Genomic DNA, 20,944 nt, shown 5'->3' with positions numbered 1-20,944 from the left:
AATTCGAATAGAATACCATGTGTGTTACTACAATCGGAATAATGGATCCATAAAAATAGCGTGACCATATTAGTAATCCTATTTCAAAACAGTGTAAGGAAAAATATGAAAATACGATTGGTAACACACACACTAATTTAAAGTTCCTGGTAGTGATAATTCAGCATACCTGAGGAGGACATGATGAGAGTGTGATAAGGCACCTGGACACCGAGCACCGAACACCGTAAAAACACCGAACACCGTAAAAAATGAAAAAATTAAAACCGTCAGAATTTCTGTTTGGTGGTCACTTCATCTCCCACAAAAAAAATGAAATAAAGTGTTCAAAAAGTCTCATGTACCCCAAAATGGTTCCAATATAAAGTACAGCTCGCCCCACAAAAAATAAGCCCTCATACCGCTAAATCGACGGAAAAATAAAAATATGGCAAAAAAACTTCACATTTTATTTTTAACAAACCGTTCTTTCCTTGTAAACGTAGTAAAACATAAAAAGAACTATGTAAATTTGGTATCGCTATAATCGTATTGAACCGCAGAATAAAGTTAACATGCAGTTTTTACCGCACGGTGAACGCCGTAAAAACAAAACCACCCAAAAGTTTGAGGAATCTTTTTTTCCTATTCCACCCTACAAATATTGTTTTTTCCAGTTTCCCACTACATTATATTGTACAATAATTGGTGCTGTGAAAATCTACAACTCGTCCCGCAAAAAACAGGCCCTCATACGGCAATATTGATGTAAAAATAAAAAAGTTACGGCTTTTGGAAGGTGGGGAGGAAAAAACAAAAGTGAAAATCCGAAAAATGGCTGCGCGGGGAAGTGTTAAAAGAAGCTTTCAATTTTTTGAAACATACTCATTTCTCAGTCTAAAAACTTTATATGGAATTTCTTATTCATAAAAAAGTTACCCCCCAAATCTGTTTCTAAGGTTTACCAAACTCTGTTGTTTAATTATTTTTCCCATTTACCTATACACAAAGGTATATCTGGATTAAAGAAACGCTTCACTAGAGAAATAACCAACAACATTCGTAAAAACTCTCACCTTCCTCTTGTTCAACAAGAATACAAGAACTTAAAGGGGTTGTCCCAAGTTGACTCAAATTTTTTTTTTTTAAACATTCTAAGCAGGAAATGAATTTTAAAACATTTGCTGTTAAAAAATTTAAAAAATTCATTTCCTAAGTGCCTTTTTTTTACACTTGATAACTCAGCAAGTGCTGGTTATCTTTTATAAAAAGGGGTGTGAGCGGCTTGATGTCAATCAAGCCGCTCCGCTCTGCAGTGTGCGCGCTCCCGATGTTGCTAGATACTGTAGTTCTAGCAACATCGGGAGAATGTTCGTCTCAAGCGGGCATGGTAAGCCCGATTGAGACGAACTTACCGTGAATGTCATCAACCCTACAATACACTACACTACACTACACTACATTCACCCCGTTTCGGCAAACAACTTCACCCCCCCCCCCAACCCTGTCACTACATGTAATGTTTGTATCCGCCGCACCGGTGCTGCATCAGCACCCGGCGAACAACTAAAAATATATTTAAAAAAATAAACTCACCTAAGACGTTCTAACGGCGCTCTGAACGGTCCCGTCACTTGCCATCTTTCTTCTTCTTGGCGCCGCTCGCATTCATAGTAACAATGCGTTGTGGCGCAGATGACGTAATCATATCAGGCCCACGTGATTACGTCATCTGCGCCCACCGCTATGTTATTGTGAATGGGAGAAGAAAAGTGACGGGACCGTTCAGCTCTTCGTGGGAACGTCTTAGGTGAGTTTATTTTTGTATGTATGTTGTAATGTATGTGTATATGTGCATGTATGTATGTATGTATGTTTTCTTGTATGTATGTTGTCATGTTTGTATGTGTATATGTGCATGTATGTGTATATGTGCATGTATGTTTGTATGTATGTTTGCATGTATGTATGTATGTATGTTTGCTTGTATGTATGTGTGTTTGCTTGTATGTATGTTGTCATGTTTGTATGTGTATATGTGCATGTATGTGTATGTGTGCATGTATGTTTGCATGTATGTATGTTTTCATGTATGTATGCATGTATGTTTGCATTTATGTATGTTTGTATGTATGTTTGCATGTATGTATGTTTGCATGTATGTTTGTATGTATGTATGTTTGCTTGTATGTATGTTTTCATGTATGTATGTTGTCATGTTTATATGTGTATATGTGCATGTATGTTTGCATGTATGTATGTTTTCATGTATGTATGTTTGCTTGTATGTATGTTTGTATGTATGTTTTCTTGTATGTATGTTGTCATGTTTGTATGTGTATATGTGCATGTGTGTATATGTGCATGTATGTTTGCATGTATGTATGTTTGCATGTATGTATGTATGTATGTATGTTTGCTTGTATGTATGTTTGCTTGTATGTATGTATGTTTGCTTGTATGTATGTATGTTTGCTTGTATGTATGTTTGCTTGTATGTATGTATGTTATGTTTGTATGTGTATATGTGCATGTATGTATGTATGTATGCATGTATGTTTGCATGTATGTTTGCATGTATGTATGTTTGTATGTATGTTTGCTTGTATGTATGTTTTCTTTTATGTATGTATGTTGTCATGTTTGTGTATGTGTGCATGTATGTATGTTTGCATGTATGTATGTTTGCATGTATGTATGTTTTCATGTATTTATGTTTGCATGTATGTATGTTTGCATGTAAGTATGTTTGCATGTAAGTATGTTTGCATGTATGTATGTTTGTATGTATGTATGTTTGCTTGTATGTATGTTTGCTTGTATGTATGTTGTCATGTTTGTATGTGTATATGTGCATGTATGTGTATATGTGCATGTATGTTTGCATGTATGTATGTTTTCATGTATATATGTTTGCATGCATGTATGCATGTATGTTTGCATTTATGTATGTTTGCATGTATGTTTGCATGTATGTATGTTTGCATGTATGTATGTTTGCTTGTATGTATGTTTTCTTTTATGTATGTATGTATGTTGTCATGTTTGTATGTGTATGTGTGCATGTATGTATCTTTGCATGTATGTATGTTTGCATGTATGTATGTTTTCATGTATGTATGTTTGCATGTATGTATGTTTGCTTGTATGTATGTTTGCTTGTATGTATGTTTGCTTGTATGTTTGCTTGTATGTATGTATGTTTGTATGTATGTATGTTTGCTTGTATGTATGCTTGTATGTATGTTGTCATGTTTGTATGTGTATATGTGCATGTATGTTTGCATGTATGTATGTTTGTATAAATGTCTTTATGGCCATGTATGATACTGTCTGCTGGCGCCCTGTATCTAAGCCAACTTTGCCGCAGGCTTCTATACATGGTATAACAGTCAGTATCACACATGAAAGTGAAACTAAGCCTACGACATGTTTTATTTCATTTTTTTTTTTATATTTTCAGATTTTTTACAGGTTTGGTGTTTGGACTACGTCGGTTTCGAGGAATACTTAGATGACGCTTTTTTTTTCATCAATAAAATGGTTAATGAGGGTTGTGTTGGGGGTGCTTTATTTCAATAAAATATTTTATCTATATCTTTGTGTTTTATTTTCAAGTTTTATTACTATCACTTTAGTAATGGCCGCTGTCTGAGAGACAAGGTCCATTACTAAGGGGAGGCTTAGTGTTAGCCGGTACAGAGGCTAACACTAAACACCATTATTACCCTGGTACCCACCACCACCAGGGGTGCCGGGAAGAGCTGGGTACGATCCAGTACCCGACCATCTGTTGTGATGGTCGGGCTCTGGGGCGGCCGCAGGCTGGTATTATGAGGCTGGGAAGGGCCAAAAACAGTGGACCTTCCCACCCTTGTAATGCTAGGCTGCTGCTGCTGTGTTGTATCTGGCTGGTTATAAAAATGGGGGGGACCCCACGTAATTTTTTTTTATTATTTATTTATTATTTTTATTAAAAAGACATGGGGTTCCACCCAATTTATCATAACCAGCCACAAACAACACAGTGTTATTAGCCTGGGAATGTACTAAACCAGTGGCCCCTCCCACCCGTGTAATGCCAGACTGCTGCGGCCTTGTATATGGCTGGTTATTAAAAATGTGGGGGACCCAACGTCTATTGTTAAATTTAAAAAAAAACCGACGTGGGGGTCCCCCACATTTTTATAACCAGCCCGATACAACACAGCAGCAGCAGCCTAGCATTACAAGGGTGGGAAGCTCCACTGTTTTTGGCCCTTCCCAGCCTCATAATACCAGCTTACGGCCGCCCCAGTACCCGACCATCACAACAGATGGTCGGGTACTGGATCGTACCAAGCTCTTCCCGGCACCCCTGGTGGTGGTGGGTCCCGGGGTAATAATGGGTGGTTAGTGCACCGGCTAACACTAAGTACCGCCTTTATAATGGACGCTGTCAATCAGCCAACTACCATTATCAAGGCACTAATAAAGTTTGAAAAAAAAACACAGACAATTTTTTTTTTATTGAAATAAGAAATCCCCAACAAAACCCTCGTTAACCATTTTATTAAAATTTTCAAAAAACGTAGATCTACGCAGTAGTCCAACGAATCGAAGACGTAGTCCAATTGGTACATCAAAATCTGCAACAACATTAAAAAAAAGTTATCAATGTGAACAATACCGATACTTATACTCACCTACACACACACAAACAACCACACACAAACATATACCCAAACACATATAAACACACACCCATATATTACACAAACACACACATATACACACAAACACATGTTCACAAACACCCATATATACACACGAACATATACACAAACACACACACATATACACAAACACACACACATATACACAAACACATATACACAAACACACATATACACAAACACACACATATACACAAAACCCATATATACACAAACACACACATATACACAAACACACACATATACAAAACACACAAACATATACACACAAACATATACACATGCACAAACACACCCATATATACACAAACACACACACATAAACTCCAAAAACACACATATACACACAAACCTATACACAAACACACAAATATACATATACAAAAATACACAAACATATACACACAAATATATACACATATACACAAACACACCCATATATATACACACACACACACACATAAACACATATACACACAAACATATACACAAACACACGTACACAAACACCCAAATATACACAAACACACATACACAAACACACCCATATATACACAAACACGCCCATATATACACAAACACACCCATATATACACAAACACACCCATATATATACAAACACATATACACAAACACACACGTATACAAAAACACACACAAACATACACACAAACCTATACACATATACACACAAACATATGTACACAAACACACCCATATATACACAAACCCACACATACAAAAACACACACACACACACACACACACACACAAACATATACACACAAACACACCCATATATATACACACACACACACAAAAACACACACATACACAAAAATATACACATACACACAAATACACCCATATATACACTCACACATAAACACACACAAACACATATACGCAAACACACCCATATATACACAGACACACACACACAAACATATACACACTTACCTTTAGCGGAGCGCAGACTTCTTGCGACGGCTGCCTTCCACTGCATCTTCTGCGCATGCGCCGAGATGCGCGTTCACGAGCAAATGACATCCTCTGCTCAGGGCGCAGAGGATGTCATTACGCATGCGCGGCCACCGCTAAAGGTAAATAGCGGTGGCCGGGAACCTAGGCAACGAGCAGGATACAAAGAGGGACCGACCGCAACTTCAATCAACGATATCAAGAAAACGACATCGCTGGACGACGGACAGGTAATTAGAATTCTTCTTATTTTTACATGGGGGAGCTTTATAGCTCCATTTATCAACTTGGGACAACCCCTTTAATTATAAGATTATTTCACGTTGGTAAAAGACCCCAGAACTGATCCTAACTACTCTTCTACATGCTGGCGATGTAACAAAGAAGTAGGCAACCTTTCTCATATTTTGTTTGTGCACAAGTCCATCCCCTCTGGGATAAAATTCAGACAATACTGAGTAAATTTAGAAATCTTAAAGTTACCCTCACTATAGAACTTGTGCTTCTTAATATAGACACAGCCTACAAAATACTAAATAGAAACTCTAGTGCTCCCTTCTTATTGAATGCTGCCAAAACCATCATTGCTTGGAATTGGAGGGAAACAGACACACCGTCCTTATTAGGTTATGTTCTCACAGCCAGCGTCCGTAACGGCTGAAATTACGGGGCTGTTTCCAGGAGAAAACAGCCCTGTCATTTCAGCCGTAACGGCATGTGCAGGCGCTTGAACGCCGCGTCCATTACGGACGTAATTGGAGCTGGTTTTCCATGGAGTCCATGGAAAACGGCTCCATTTACGTCTGAAGAAGTGACATGACACTTCTTTGGCGCGGGCGTCTATTTACGCGCCGTCTTTTGACAGCGACGCGTAAATATTCGCCACATGTGAACAGACAAACGTCAGCCCTTTGCTTTCAATGGGCAGATGTTTGCCAACGCTATCGAGGCGCATTTTCGGACGTAATTCGAGGCGTAAAACGCCCGAATTACGTCCGTAAATAAGCCGTGTGAACATACCCTTCGAATAGACATAAGAAGTTAGTCCCTTAAACCCCATTCTAGTTGTGAGTTATGAGCTCCCTATCTCTAGAACTGTGTCCCCTAATCCCCATTCTAGCTTTTTGTGCTCACGCTGACTCCCAGCCACTTCCGGATTACATGGTCAGGAGTTATGGAAACAGCATAACACGTTAAGCTACTCTGTTTCCGTAACTCCCATAGTAGTGAATGGCAGTTACGGAAGCAACGTAGCATGCGAACTACGCTGTTTCCGTAACTACTATTCAGTTCTATGGGACTTACGAAAACGGCGTAGCTCAGCGAGTTACGCTATTTCCGTAACTCACGACCATGAAATCAATAAGTGGCCGGGAGGCAGCGTTGGCACAAAGGTGGGACCCGCATCTATCTGACATTTATGACATATATCTTGTGCATATGTCATCAATGACCTTTATGGGAAAAACCTCTTTAAAGAGGACCTGTCACTAGTTTATTAATGCCCTATCTCCTAACAAATCTAATAGGTGCAGTCATGCCGATAACTACAGTGTAATTTTTTTTCAAAAACGTTTATTATTTGCAAAGTTATGTGCATTTTTCTAAATATTCTAATTTGGCTAAGCTTAACAAGTTACTCTTTCTTTTCACTCTGGTGGTGTAATGTTTCCTGTATGACACTGTCCAATCAGCGCCATACTGTTCTCTTCTTCCCAGTCCAGCAATACAAGCGTGGTCATATCGTATACAACTTTCATTACCCATTGTGTTTTCAACTGGTGAGACCTTCAGTTATTTCACAGCTAGAACTGCGATCCTGGTGCCATATGAAAGATTACAATCTCATCTTTCATATGCCACCAGAACCACTAGCTGGTCCACAGCCGGAGATATATGGCTATTTGAACTGATCCCCCTTCCCTCCAGCCTCAGTTTCTCACACTGTGTGAAGCAGCTTCATGCTGATAGGATAGCGTCAGAGGCTGTGAGGAAGCTCCACCTCAGGAGAATCGCTGGTGTTAACATCCACTTGTCAATTGTAGCCTAATTTGCCTATTTAGAAGAAAGCTCATAACTTTTAAAATAATCTTTTTGGGACACAATTTTTACTAGCGTTATCAATGTAACGGGGCCTATTCGATTAGCTGGGAGATTGGGCATTACACAACTAGTGACAGATCTTCTAAGTTTCTCTCCTATCCATGCTCTTTGCCCAGAGCAATTTGGTTCTAGTGTTCCCTGTGTTCCTAGAGTCTCTGTTATCTCAGTTATTGGATTTCCCATGTTTTTGACCTCAGTCTGTATCTTGACCATCCATGCCTCCTGCCTACCCTGATCTTTTGCTTTGTTAACCATGACGAGCTTCTTTCGCCTGCTGTGACTATTAGCTACGTGCTAGATTTTGTGCTATTTGACACTTCACCTGTTACATTGGCTGTCACTGAGGGAGATGACTCTGGGTATAGCGACCTGGGTTCCCGTGCAGCAAAATCCAGATCCCTGTACAGGGGTTAAAGGGTGAAGACCAGGAGTCCCCTTGAACTTCGCTCCCAGCTTAGCCCCACGTCAAATCCCTTCGTGACAAGGTGGGTTTACACCCCCTGTGCTGGCCCTGTGACAGTAAACCTTATTTATTATACTTATTTGTGTGGTATCGTAATCTATTTTAGAAGCAGGGGATTTCAAATGTAGGAAAATGCTATTTTTAAAAAAAAAAAATTTTTTACATTTCAGAATTATTTTTTATAAATATAGAGTAAACATATCAACCAAAATTGAACACTAAGATGAAGTGCAATGTGGGGGGCGTGGCCTGACGTGAGCAGACGTCTTTTTGCTGAGCTCCGTTCGTCTCTCATCCTGAATGCCCAACATGACTAATTTCTTTGCTACTTGAGTAAAAATTGTGCCTTACTGACCTTTATACCTACCTGCCTTCGCCTAGCAATGTAATATGGTGAAAATTGGTTGCATTATGCCGGCATAAGCTCTCGAGAGATTTGCGCGCAAACTTGGGCAAGATGGCGCTGGCTCTTCCTCTGCGGATGTAGACTCAGGTACTCAGGTCGGAGCCGCTCTCGGCTGACTTACTATCGGATATCACACTACATCAACTGTCTAACACATTGCTAGATGCCATCACCCCTTGCCAAACAACACTCACTGGCAAGTTTGAGGAGGTGCGGGTTGATCTCCTCCGACATGTCGTTCAGACTCTGGGGGAACGCACCACGGAAGTGGAAACACGTGTCTCAACTGTGGAAGACAGGCACTCACCGCTTACCGACCTGGCGGCGGCAGCGATCTCTTGGAAGACCAAGGCGGATGACCCTGAGCGAATGGAGGGACAATACCCAGAAAGATTTGCTGAGTGCTGGCTGCGTGAACTATTTGTGGAAGATGCCTTTCCCCCAGCCTTTGTAGAGGAAAGCGCCCATAGAGTTCCCACTAGGCTGCTACCTCCTGGAACACCCCCCCCCTCACAGGCTTTTCTTATGAGGCTCCTCAATTGCAAAGATCGAGACAAGTTTCTGGCTATGGCGCGCAGTAAAGGTAAAATTAACATGGATAATTCACGAATATCCATTTTCCCTGACTTTACCATCGATCTACAGAAGAAAAGAGCCTCCTTTACTGTGGTCAAGAAGAGGATGAGAGGCTGATCTCCAATAATCTATGATCTTCCTTGCCCGACTGCATGTGCAATGGAGGGGTAAAGCCCATTTCTTTGAATCTCTCGTTGAAGCCTCATCCTGGCTGGATGAGCTCCCGCGGGCCTTTGCTCGTGCTCCCTAAATTATGATCCTGCTGGACTGACTGGTACCGTGATTTGTCCTCTTGAGACTCCGCAATGCTGACATGCTTAACCTGCAAGTTATCTTGCTGCCTAATCTGAAGAGGGGGCATTGCTGTACCCTCTGAGCTGAGATCCGATGGTCTTTTTCCTTCCATCCTGGATTATTGTGATTATCAGATGGATATCATCTCAGCGACTTTGCTGCATTTTAGTTAGAATCCCTCATGTTGACTGTTCGGGATCAAAACCTATGTAATTTGGGGATAAGTATAGGTGAGGTTGGGGTGGACTGTTGAGGGGGGGGGACGAGACTGTTTTTGAATTTTTTTTGTGCATCTCTTTTAGACATACAGTGTATTTATTTTTGTGCTATATAATTGCTATATTTGAACTGCTGCTATTGTGCATATTCATGATTGTATATATTGAACGACATGGTGTAGCTCCTACGGTGCTGGACGTGTAGATGTGTATTGGTCCATTACCCTCTGCTATGGCTGCACCAATGCTTAAATTCCTGATATGGAATGTCAGGGACATGAATAACCCTCTTAAGAGAAACCTCGTGTTCTCCTTTATGCAGCCCCACTCCCCTGACATTGTGTGCTTATTAGAGACTCCTCTTCTGCCACAACACATCCCCTCCCTGAAAAAACGCTGGGTGGGTTGGCTACATAGCTCATGTCACTCCTCCTACTCTCGTGAGGTGGTGATAATTGTGCAAAATACCCTTCACCTTGAGATGATAAATATTCGATCTGACCCTGAGGAGCGATATGTGCTTATAGCTTGTACGGTGGATACATGTCGCTCAGTCCTGCTATTTGTCTACATACCACCCCCCCCCCTGTTAACCTGACCGTTTTGAATCCGGCTTTGGCCTTCTCCATGACCTACCTGGATCACGGTGATCAGTGCGGGTAACTTTAATATGGTATCTGACACACTGAAAGACCGCTTTGCTAACGCATGGGAGGGGTGGGCAGCTTGGAGGGGAGTGGCTGGATGCAGTGGGTTGGTGAAATGCCTGGCGACCTCTTCATCCTCATAATTTACTGAGATTTCATCCATTCTGGCTATCTCAATTTCCTGAACCAGATAAAATTGCTGACCGGCTAACAACCCTATTCACTACTAATCCCCCCCCCCCCCCTCTAACAATTTATTGACTTGGGATACTGCCAAGGCAGACCTAAGGGGCTGCGTCCGCTCCTCAATCTCATTTGTTAAGAGGCAGACTCGGGAATCGGAGGAGTATGCAGCAGATAAATTGCTTGAAGCAGAGCTACGTCTCTGATCCTACTCCTGCCAACTTTAGTACATGAGTTTACAGAGGTCCTATAATTTGCTTTTGAATCTTAAGGCTGAACGTAGGCAGTTTTTTTGTAAGCAAAGATTTTTGTAATTGGGCAATCAGTCCAGTAAGCTTCTTACTGTCACTTCAGTCTTTGCCATATCTGTTGTATTTCGGCAATTTTACTCTACTCTTTATACCTCCGTATACCTCCCAGCGCCATTAAGGCCTATTTACACCCCCTTGCTTGCCCAACCCTTACGACTGAACAGATTGAAGCCCTTAATGCCTCTCTTAATGTAGAGGAGATTTCAAAGGCCTAATTTTCCTACTTCCCTCTGGGAAGGCAACCGGTCTTGATGGCCTTTCCCCGGATGTTTACACTCGGTACCAGGATATACTCATACCTCAGGTCCTTGCTACCCATAATACAGGGTTTCTGGTAGGGTTGACTTCCTCCCTCCCTGAATGACGCAACCATAGTTGTTATTCCCAAACCGGATGAGGTTGGAGGGGAATGCAGATCGTATCGACCAATTTCCTTCATTAACATTAACTGCAAAATTTTTCTAAAGTCCTGGCCCTACGACTAAACGACTAAATAAGTTTATCCTAGATATAATACACTGTGATCAAATGGGCTTTATGCCAACCAAATCTACCTCTATTAATCTCAGGTTCATATATATAACTCTATAGTGCATGACTGGGTTGGTGATAGAACCTTGATTTCCCTTGATCCGGCAAAAGCCTTTGATTATTTGGAATGGGAGGTTTTGGGAGCGTGTTCTGTACATGGGTACAACTCCCATATGTATCGCCAATGTACTAACTAATGGGTTCTGTCGGGCACCTTTTCTCTGATCTGGGGAACTAGGCAGGGCTGCCCCCTGTTCCTGGTGCTGTTTGCGCTGGCCATTGAGATGCTAGCCATATATCTTAGATCCTCTGGGGAGGTCCTTGGGTTCACCTGAAGGGGGGCTGCCTCGAAGCTTGTACTATATGCTGATGATCTGATACTATTTTATTAAGATACTCGAAATTCTTTGGCGGCAGCTATGTCAATCATAGATGAGTTTGGTCGCTATTCAGGCCTCCGTGTCAATTGGGGGAAATCGGTTGTATTCTTTGGATAATGTACATCCTGATTTGGTGGCTGGGGGCTTCCCCTGCAGGTGGTCCCTACCTTTAAGTATTTGGGTATTATATTTGCTTCCATCCCTGCATGGGTTAGAAATAAGACTGCGACCTAGCGTAAGCTAGCCCTATCTCTCATTGGGTGGGTCCACCTGGTCAAGCAGTTGATTCTACCCAAACTTCTGTATATCTTCTAGCATACCTGGGCCCCCCATCCCAAGATCTTTTTTTTAAAGCAATGGATAGTCTATTGGTATTATTTCTCTGGACAGGGTCCTGAATTAAATTTTAGTTTGGAATTATTGAAACACCCTAAAGACCTGGGTGGTATGGCCCTTCCCAACTTCTTTCTGTATTATGTTATTACGTGGCCTCTCAATTGAGGTATCTGGGTCCCTGGATATCACCGGAGCACTATGCTGGAGATGAATGTTTTCTGGGGGTGGGATGGGCATGTCGGACCTGCTGGTATACCTTGAAGGGGGAGCCCCAACTTCAGGGCTTATACTGACTCTGTTGCATCACGTGGCAAAGCAAGTGTGGACCTCACTCAAACTATGATATTACAGGACGCCTTGATTCCTGGCCCTTATAACATAACCTCCTGCTTCGAGAATTACATCAACTTGAGGGTTCTGAATTTTGGGAGGACCTTGGTATCACCTACCTAACACATCTGGTAGAGGGTAATTTATCGTTGACTTTTGAGCAATTGCAACAAAAATACGAGATTTCCCCTCGAGCCTTCATTCGGTATCTGCTGCTCTGGCATGCCCTCACTATACAAATCCCAGGTTATCCTCAACACACTTTGCAAACTCTTGAGATAATAACTATATATTCTGCTGGAGATCGAATTGGTCGAATGTCCTCTCTTTATACATCACTAGTGCAAAAAACATGTTCTAAACGCATTCCACCTGCTAAGGCAGGATGGTTGGGGGGTTATTCCTCTTATCTCTGATAATGATTGGGAAAATATGCTGTCCTCTCTCTCTTACTGGTATCACTGGCAGCTAATGATAGACTTACACAGTTATATATCAGTCACCGGGCTTATCTAACGCCGATTCTGCTACCTAGGATGGGAGCAATCCCATCCACTGAGTGTCCGAGATGTCAACAGGAGGCCGCTGATTTTTGGCATTTAATTTGGGCATGTCCATACATTGTGTCTTTTTGGGGTGAGATCTTGCTATACCTTTCATGGGTAATGGGGGCTCCTGTTACTCAGGACCCATTATTTTGCCTTTTTTTGATCTGACTGACGACTCTTACTCACACCATCAAAACAATATTCTACGCGAAGCTTTGTTTATGGCCGAAAAGCCATTGCACTATGCTGGATGGCGACTGTGGTCCCTATTTTGGCCCAGTGGAAATCTCTTGTAAATGGCACACTACCACACGAAAAGGTTCTGTACCAACATCGTAAATGTCCTACTAAATTTGACAAGATTTGGGCCTCCTGGTGTACTATTTCTAAGGGGGGATTTACACGAGCGTAAAGGCACTTAACATCTCCGTGTGGCATCACATAGGATGTGCGGCTGCGTGATTTTCACGCAGCCGCCATCATTATGATACTCCGTTTGGATGCTTGTAAACAGAAAAGCACGTTGTGCTTTTCTGTTTGCAAACATACTTTTGACTTCTGTTGCGCGAATCACGCGCGTCCCACGGAAGTGCTTCCGTGTGGTGCGTGTGATTTTCACGCACCCATTGACTTCAATGGGTGCGTGATGCGCGAAAAACACAGAAATATAGGACCTGTCGTGAGTTTTACGCAGCGGACTAACGCTGCGCAAAAATCACTGACCGTCTGCACTGCCCCATAGACTAATATAGGTCCGTGCGAGGCGCGTGAAAAACACGCGCGTTGCACGGACGTATATCACGTTCGTGTAAATCCGCCCTGACACTGTTGACTAAGTGACTGAGGAAATACAAGTTGGAATATGCTAATATATTGTGCTCGTTCTTTATTTCCGATCTGTGATATGTCTGCACTGTTAAAATGTATAATGCTTGTTTTGTTCATGTTGAACTGTTTGGCAACTTAACCTTGTATAAATCTGAATCTTCTAAATAAACTGAATTTATATTAAAAATAAAAAAGATAAAGTGCAATGTGTTATGAAAAAACGTTCTCAAAATCACTTTGATAAGTAAAAGCATTCCACATTTATTACCACATAGAGTGACATGTCATATTTGAAAAATGGGGCTGTGCCTGATGGCCAAAATAGGCTTGGTCCTTAGGGGTTAAAACATATGCTCCTAGTTGGCCATTTAAACTTCCACTATCAAAATCTTAAGGCCCAGTTCACACACCGTTTTTTGACATGGAAACCTTACCGGAATCAGCAGCAAAAAACATTCAAAACAGTCTCCCATTGATTTCACTGGGAGGCAGAGGCGGTTTTTAGCCACTCGCGGTAAAAAAAAGCGGCATGCTCTTTCTTGCCGCGGTTCCGCCTCTGACATCCCATTGAAGTCAACGGGAGGCAGAGAGAGCATTTTTCACAGCGCTTTTTGCCCATGGTGCTCAATGACCGCAGGCGAAAATCGCAGTAAGAAGGCAGGCAGTTCACAGAATCTGCCTGCAAAGGCATTCCGTTTGAACAGGGCCCAACACATTGGCCTTTCTTTGAAACCTAAACAACATTTGTATCTATGAATGGTGGTGTTCTATCATAGCAGTAAATAGCATTCATTGATTGTCATCGGCATAACTTTGTTCCTAACATTTTCACCATCCCTAAACAAAATTTTCCTTGGTTGTATACATTTATGGTGTATGCATTATACTTCAGTAAACGTTATATCTTGTAATTTTTTTTCTTAGGATGAATCCAAGCCTCCATATTCATATGCACAGCTTATTGTTCAAGCAATCTCCTGTGCAAAAGATCGACAACTCACATTGAGTGGAATTTATGCTCATATTACTAAGCATTATCCTTACTACAGGTCTGCTGATAAAGGCTGGCAAGTAAGTATTTTTCTGTAAGAAGTACTGTACATGGTATTGATGGGTTGTCTATTAGTCAGAGGGTTAGTTAGAATAATGCTGCTAGTTGACCCTTGCTCTAAAAGTGTTTGTGTCACAGAAATCTATACTTTTCTGTCCTCCTTGGTGGTTTCTGATTTTGTCTTGCGGGCTGTTCACATCTGCATTGGGGTATTCCGTTGTTCTGCTCCGAAAGTAGAACAGAACAAAGGAATACAGGATGCAACGGTTTTGTTGCACAATGGATACTTCAATGGGTTCCGTCGGTTTTACATCAAAGTATCTGTGACTTTACCAGAAACAATAGCGCAGCATTCTACGATATTGTTTCCAGTAATCCCTGCCGGATCTGCGACAGAGGCACCGAAAAGTGCTTCCAGCGCAGATGTGAGCAGCCCCTTTTATAATAACATTTCATTTATCATCATTTTATGTTTAAATCAATCTATGGACAGTGACATAACTAATTATATTACACATGGCACATGATCTTCCATGGTGGTGTCACACTGTTCAGAAAATAAGCCTTTTATGAGGATGTAAAAATAGGATTTGGTATTGTGGATTTAGAATATTCTAATCAGATAAAAGGTTAAAGACTATACTTTTTAGACGTGGTTCATTGTTTTATTGCTGCACCAATATTTCAATAGACTGTGGGTGTTATCAGAATTTTCTATATCCCACTACGGTTCCCTCCTGTCATTCACAGTTTATCATCACTAAGTAACATTTGTAACTTGCTGGCAGTTAAAAATGTACAGATAAGTGTGGGAAATATACAGAGTTGTACTAATGTAGTAACTATATTCCCATACATTACACCAGAGTATGACCAAGGCTGTAAGGTTGTTGTTTTTTTTAATTGGAAAAATTGCCTAGTCAGCTATAGTTCTGTAATAATAAATGAATTAAAGAGTGCTCCTTTTACAAATCAATCTTCCCTCTGCTTGAGGCCATTGTTTTGAATGAGTTTGTATTCACGGTTTTCTTTTTTCATTACATACATTATATGGACAAAAATATTGGGACACCTACACATTACAGCTACATGAGTTTTATGACATCCCATTTTAAATCCTTAGGAATTAATATGGAGTTGGTCCCCATTTTGGAGCTAAAACAGCTTCCACTCCTAAAATTTTGAAGTGTGTCTCTGGGATTCTTTGCCCAGTCATGCAGAAAAGCATTTTTTAGGTCTGACACTGATGTTGGAAAAGAGGTTGCAGCAAAAAAAAACACATTTTGATCAGGAACGGACTTATTGCAACGGTGGCATCCTATTACAGTACCACGCTCGAATTCAGTGATCTCTTTAGAACGAGCAATTCTTTCAAACTGCATGGCTATGTTCTTGATTTTATACACCTGTGGCAATGGGACTGAATGAAACACTTCAATGATTAACCCCTTAGTGACCGCCAATACGCGTTTTCACAGTGGTCACTAAGGAGCCTTATTCCGATGCATTAGCCTTTTTATGGCACATCTAAATAAGCCTGCCGTGGATGTCTAGTGTAAATCAGTAAATATGTTTTTCCATCTTGTACAATCCCCTCAAAGGGATTGTACAGGATTAGAAAAACATGGCTGCGTTTTCAGAAATAGTACCACACCTGTCTATGGGTTGTGTCTGGTATTGCAGCTCTGCTTCAATTAAGTGAATGGCGCTGAGCTGCAATCCAACACACACACACAGTTGTGACTCTGTTTTTAAAAAAAAAGAAAGCTGTCATGTTTTTCTAATCCTATACAATACCTTCCATGGGGTATTTCATTCTCGAACGGACTTGTGACCCCCCCCCCCTCCCTGATTTACACCGACCACTTTCCCCATAGTCAGTGTACAACCGTTGACCACTTTGGTAGTTACAGAAACTAGAGCTTTACTAGAGCAGCAGTCTGCATCTGTATTTTAAATAATTTGCTCATGGATTCATTATTTACAATATCCTTGCTGGATAAAGTGACACAGACCCTTTTTTTTTTTGTTATTGTTATGACTATTTTCTTTTTCTCTTTAGAACTCTATACGTCACAATCTGTCACTGAATCGGTATTTTATAAAAGTACCACGTTCTCAAGAGGAACCTGGAAAAGGTTCATTTTGGAGTATTGATCCTACATCTGAAGCCAAGCTTGTTGAGCAGGCATTTAGAAAACGCAGGCAGCGGGGTCTTTCATCCTTCCGCACTCCCTTTGGACCACTTTCCTCGAGGTAATAATTTTAGCTTGTTTTAGGTTTTCATTCCGGTTTATTTTTTCTTTTTTTATTTGTTTTCAGACACCTTATTTAGCTTAAAATAACAATTACTCTACTTGTTCTAGGAGTGCACCAGCTTCCCCGACTTATCCAGATTCCTGTGGCTTGCAGACCCCTGACAGCATGTCTCGAGAAGGATCCCCCATTCCTCATGATTTTGGTTTTAAGATGGCCTCTGTTCCAGAATATCGATACTCCCAGAGTGCACCAGGTTAATGCTAATATTAACATAATTCCTTTAACCCCTCAGCCATTTTTCGGATTTTCATTTATTTTTTTTCCTCCCGATCTTCTAAAAGCCATAACTTTTTTATTTTTCCATCAATAATGACTTATGAGGGCTTGGTTTTTGCGGAAGAAGATGTAGTTTTTCATGGCACCGTTTATTGTATCATATAATGTCCTAGGAAACGGGAAAAAAGAAATATTTGTGGAGTGGGGAAAAAACCCTGATTCCTCCATTGTTACATGGGTTTTGTTTTTACATCGGTCACCGTGCAATAAAAACAACATGTTAGCTTTATTCTGCAGGTCAACACAATTATGGCAATGCCAAATTTATATAGTTTTTTTTAAATGTTTTACTACATTTACAAGGAAAACAATAATTGTTAAAAATAAAATTTGTTTTCCGTTATTAAATAACGTTAAATTGTAATAATTTAGACTTTTATGGACACGGCAATACCAATTTGAAGTTTTAATATTTATCTTGTACGTAAAAAAACAACTTTATTTTACTTTTTTATTAGCCCCCATAGGGGACATAAACCAGCGATCATTGTATCACTTGCACAATATACTGCAATACTAAGGTATTGCAGTATATCATGATTCTGACAGTCTGCGATGGGCTGCAGGAGGGAACCATCCCCCTCTCTATAATGGCTTCGGTGCTACGGTCGCTTTTGACCACGCCATCTAAGGGGTTAAACGAGTGGGATATTGGTCGAATGGGATCGCGCAAGTTACAATGAAGTGTCGGCTGTATCATACAGCCGACAATCGAGTAGCATGGAGTAGCATATGAGCCTTCTGCATACTCCGCCTATCTAGCTATGACATTAGCTGGGACCACTATTATTCAACTAATTTATTAATGATATAGAGGATGTAATTAATAGCACTGTTTCTATTTTTGCAGATGACACCAAGCTATGTAGTATTGTTCAGTCTATGGAAGTTGTTCGTAAATTACAAGCTGGTTTGGACACACTAAGTGTTTGAGCATCCACTTGAAAAATTAGGTTTAATGTAGATAGATTTAAAGTTACAACATGTAGAAAGGCAGACAGCACGGCACTCACCATTTGCAAAAGGTTTCTCTTTATTCCAGAATTGAGGCAGGCAACACGGGATTCAAAAGACAACAGAGCCGACTGTTTCACGTCTTTCAGACGCTTTATCAAGGCGTGCCTCAATCCTGGAATAAAGAGAAACCTTTTGCAAATGGTGAGTGCCGTGCTGTCTTCCTTTCTACATGTTGTCATTTGCTGAAACTAACTTCAACAAGCACTGAGCACCACCAGACAAAGGCTGTCGCACTCCAGGTCCCAGCCAGCTGAAGCACAGAGTCTGTGACATTGCAAGCTAAGGCAGTGCCAGCCATTTTTCATTTCTACATGTTGCACAGATTTAAAGCTATGCATCTGGGTACCAAAATCTGCATGCATCATATGTCTTATAGGGAGCTACACTGGGAGAGTCAATTGTTGAGAAGGATCTGGGAGTACTTGTAGATCATAGATTAAATAAGAGCATGCAGTGTCAGTCAGCTGCTTCTAAGGCCAGCAAGATATTGTCGTGTATTAAAAGAGGCATAGACTCGCGGGACAGGGATATAATATTACCACTTTAGAAAGCATTAGTGCGGCCTCATCTAGAATATGCAGTTCAGTTCTGGGCTCCAGTTCATAGAAAGCCCTCGAGTTGGAATACATACAAAGAATAGCAATTAAACTAATAAGGGGGATGGAGAATCCAAGTTATGAGGAAAGATTAAAATAATTAAACCTATTGTAATGACCGGGAGGTAGGGAAACGGACAAGTGAGCCCTAATCTACCCGCCACTCTGTCCCTGCCTACTTGCAACGACCCGCCCTTGGCGACGGGGTACAACTGGGCGGCGGTCCCTGCACTCAGTAAGTGCACGACAAACACGACAAACATACAAGGGAATACAAGCAAGGGAAAGGGGCAGTTGCCCACGGCAACACCGTGAGCAACCAGAGTGGTGAACGAGCCGAGTCAAGCCAGTAGTGTGCGAGGTACCAAACGAGGAGCAGAAGAGTAGTCCGTAAGCCAGGGACTGTATGGAGCAGGAACAAAATAGAAGGAGCTGTAGCTGGGCCAGGAAACCACACGAAAAATAATAACAAGCAAGGAGGAACAGGAAATGCAGGTATAAATAGACAGGGCGGGAGCTAGCTGAGTCTGGCCAGGCTGCGATAGGCTCTCCCACTCCTAAGCTTGCCAGCCTAAGGTGGAAGCTGGAGTCAGTCTCAGGGATGTAGATTCAGGTGCTGACTGATTAATTAAGGGAGTTAACCCCGAAGCTGTGCCTGGCAGATCCTTTACAGTACCCCCCCTTTTATGAGGGGCCACCGGACCCTTTCTAAGTGGACCTGGCTTACTGGGGAAACGCAGGTGGAACCTCCTGACCAATACCCCAGCGTGAACATCCCGGGCGGGTACCCAAGTCCTCTCCTCGGGCCCGTAACCTCTCCAATGGACCAGGTACTGGAGGGAGCCTTGGACCATCTTGCTGTCCACAATCCTGGCCACCTCGAATTCCACCCCCTCAGGGGTGAGGACGGGAACAGGAGGTCTCCTCGAGGGAGCCAAGGACGGGGAGCAGCGTTTAAGGAGGGAGGCATGAAACACGTCGTGTATACGAAAAGACAGGGGTAACTCCAGCCGGAAGGAGACAGGATTGAGGACCTCAATGACCTTATACGGCCCAATAAACCGGGGAGCAAACTTCTTGGACGGAACCTTGAGACGCAAGTTCCTAGACGACAACCACACCAGATCCCCGACCATAAACAGGGGGTTAGCAGAACGTTTTCTATCAGCCTGAGTTTTTTGGACGCTCTGGGACGCCTCTAGGTTCTTCTGAACCTGGGCCCAGACTGTGCTCAATTCCCGATGAACGACCTCTACCTCGGGATTGTTGGAACTACCAGGTGAAACGGAGGAGAACCGTGGATTAAACCCAAAATTACAGAAAAAGGGAGAGACCCCTGACGAGTTACTGACCCGGTTATTAAGGGAAAATTCGGCGAGGGGAATGAATGAGACCCAATCATATTGACAGTCAGAGACAAAACACCTTAAGTATTGTTCTAGAGATTGATTAGTCCTCTCCGTTTGACCATTGGTTTCAGGATGGAAGGCAGAGGAGAAGGACAGATCAATCCCCAACTTCATACAGAAGGCTCTCCAAAACAATGAAACAAATTGTACCCCTCTGTCCGAAACAATATTGACAGGGACCCCATGGAGACGCAGGATGTGTTTGACAAACAAGGTAGCCAACGTCTTGGCGTTGGGTAGTTTCTTGAGGGGCACAAAGTGGCACATCTTACTGAAGCGGTCTACCACCACCCACACCACCGACTTGCCTTGGGATGGAGGCAAATCGGTGATAAAATCCATGGAGATATGTGTCCAAGGTCTCTGGGGAATGGGCAACGAAAGCAGTAAGCCCGCTGGTCGGGACCTGGGAGTCTTGGACCTAGCACAAACCTCACAAGCGGCGAC

At 41.9% G+C, this 20,944-nt stretch overlaps 1 protein-coding gene across 2 annotated transcripts in view; it reads left to right on the top strand.

The window, feature by feature from the left end:
* FOXK1 (forkhead box K1) overlaps window positions 1-20,944 on the top strand; it is a 246,252-nt gene that overhangs the window by 185,029 nt on the left and 40,279 nt on the right. For both annotated transcript variants that reach the window (XM_075830015.1, XM_075830014.1), the window contains exons 4-6: window positions 14,754-14,900; window positions 16,943-17,136; window positions 17,247-17,392. In XM_075830015.1, the coding sequence (XP_075686130.1) occupies window positions 14,754-14,900; window positions 16,943-17,136; window positions 17,247-17,392 (487 nt within the window). The remainder of the gene's footprint in view (window positions 1-14,753; window positions 14,901-16,942; window positions 17,137-17,246; window positions 17,393-20,944) is intronic.

The sequence above is a fragment of the Rhinoderma darwinii genome, chromosome 6 (assembly GCF_050947455.1).
Source record: "Rhinoderma darwinii isolate aRhiDar2 chromosome 6, aRhiDar2.hap1, whole genome shotgun sequence".
Taxonomy (NCBI): Eukaryota; Metazoa; Chordata; class Amphibia; order Anura; family Rhinodermatidae; genus Rhinoderma; species Rhinoderma darwinii.
The sequence above is the reverse complement of the archived record's forward strand: the minus strand, read 5'-3'. Positions and strand labels throughout refer to the sequence as shown.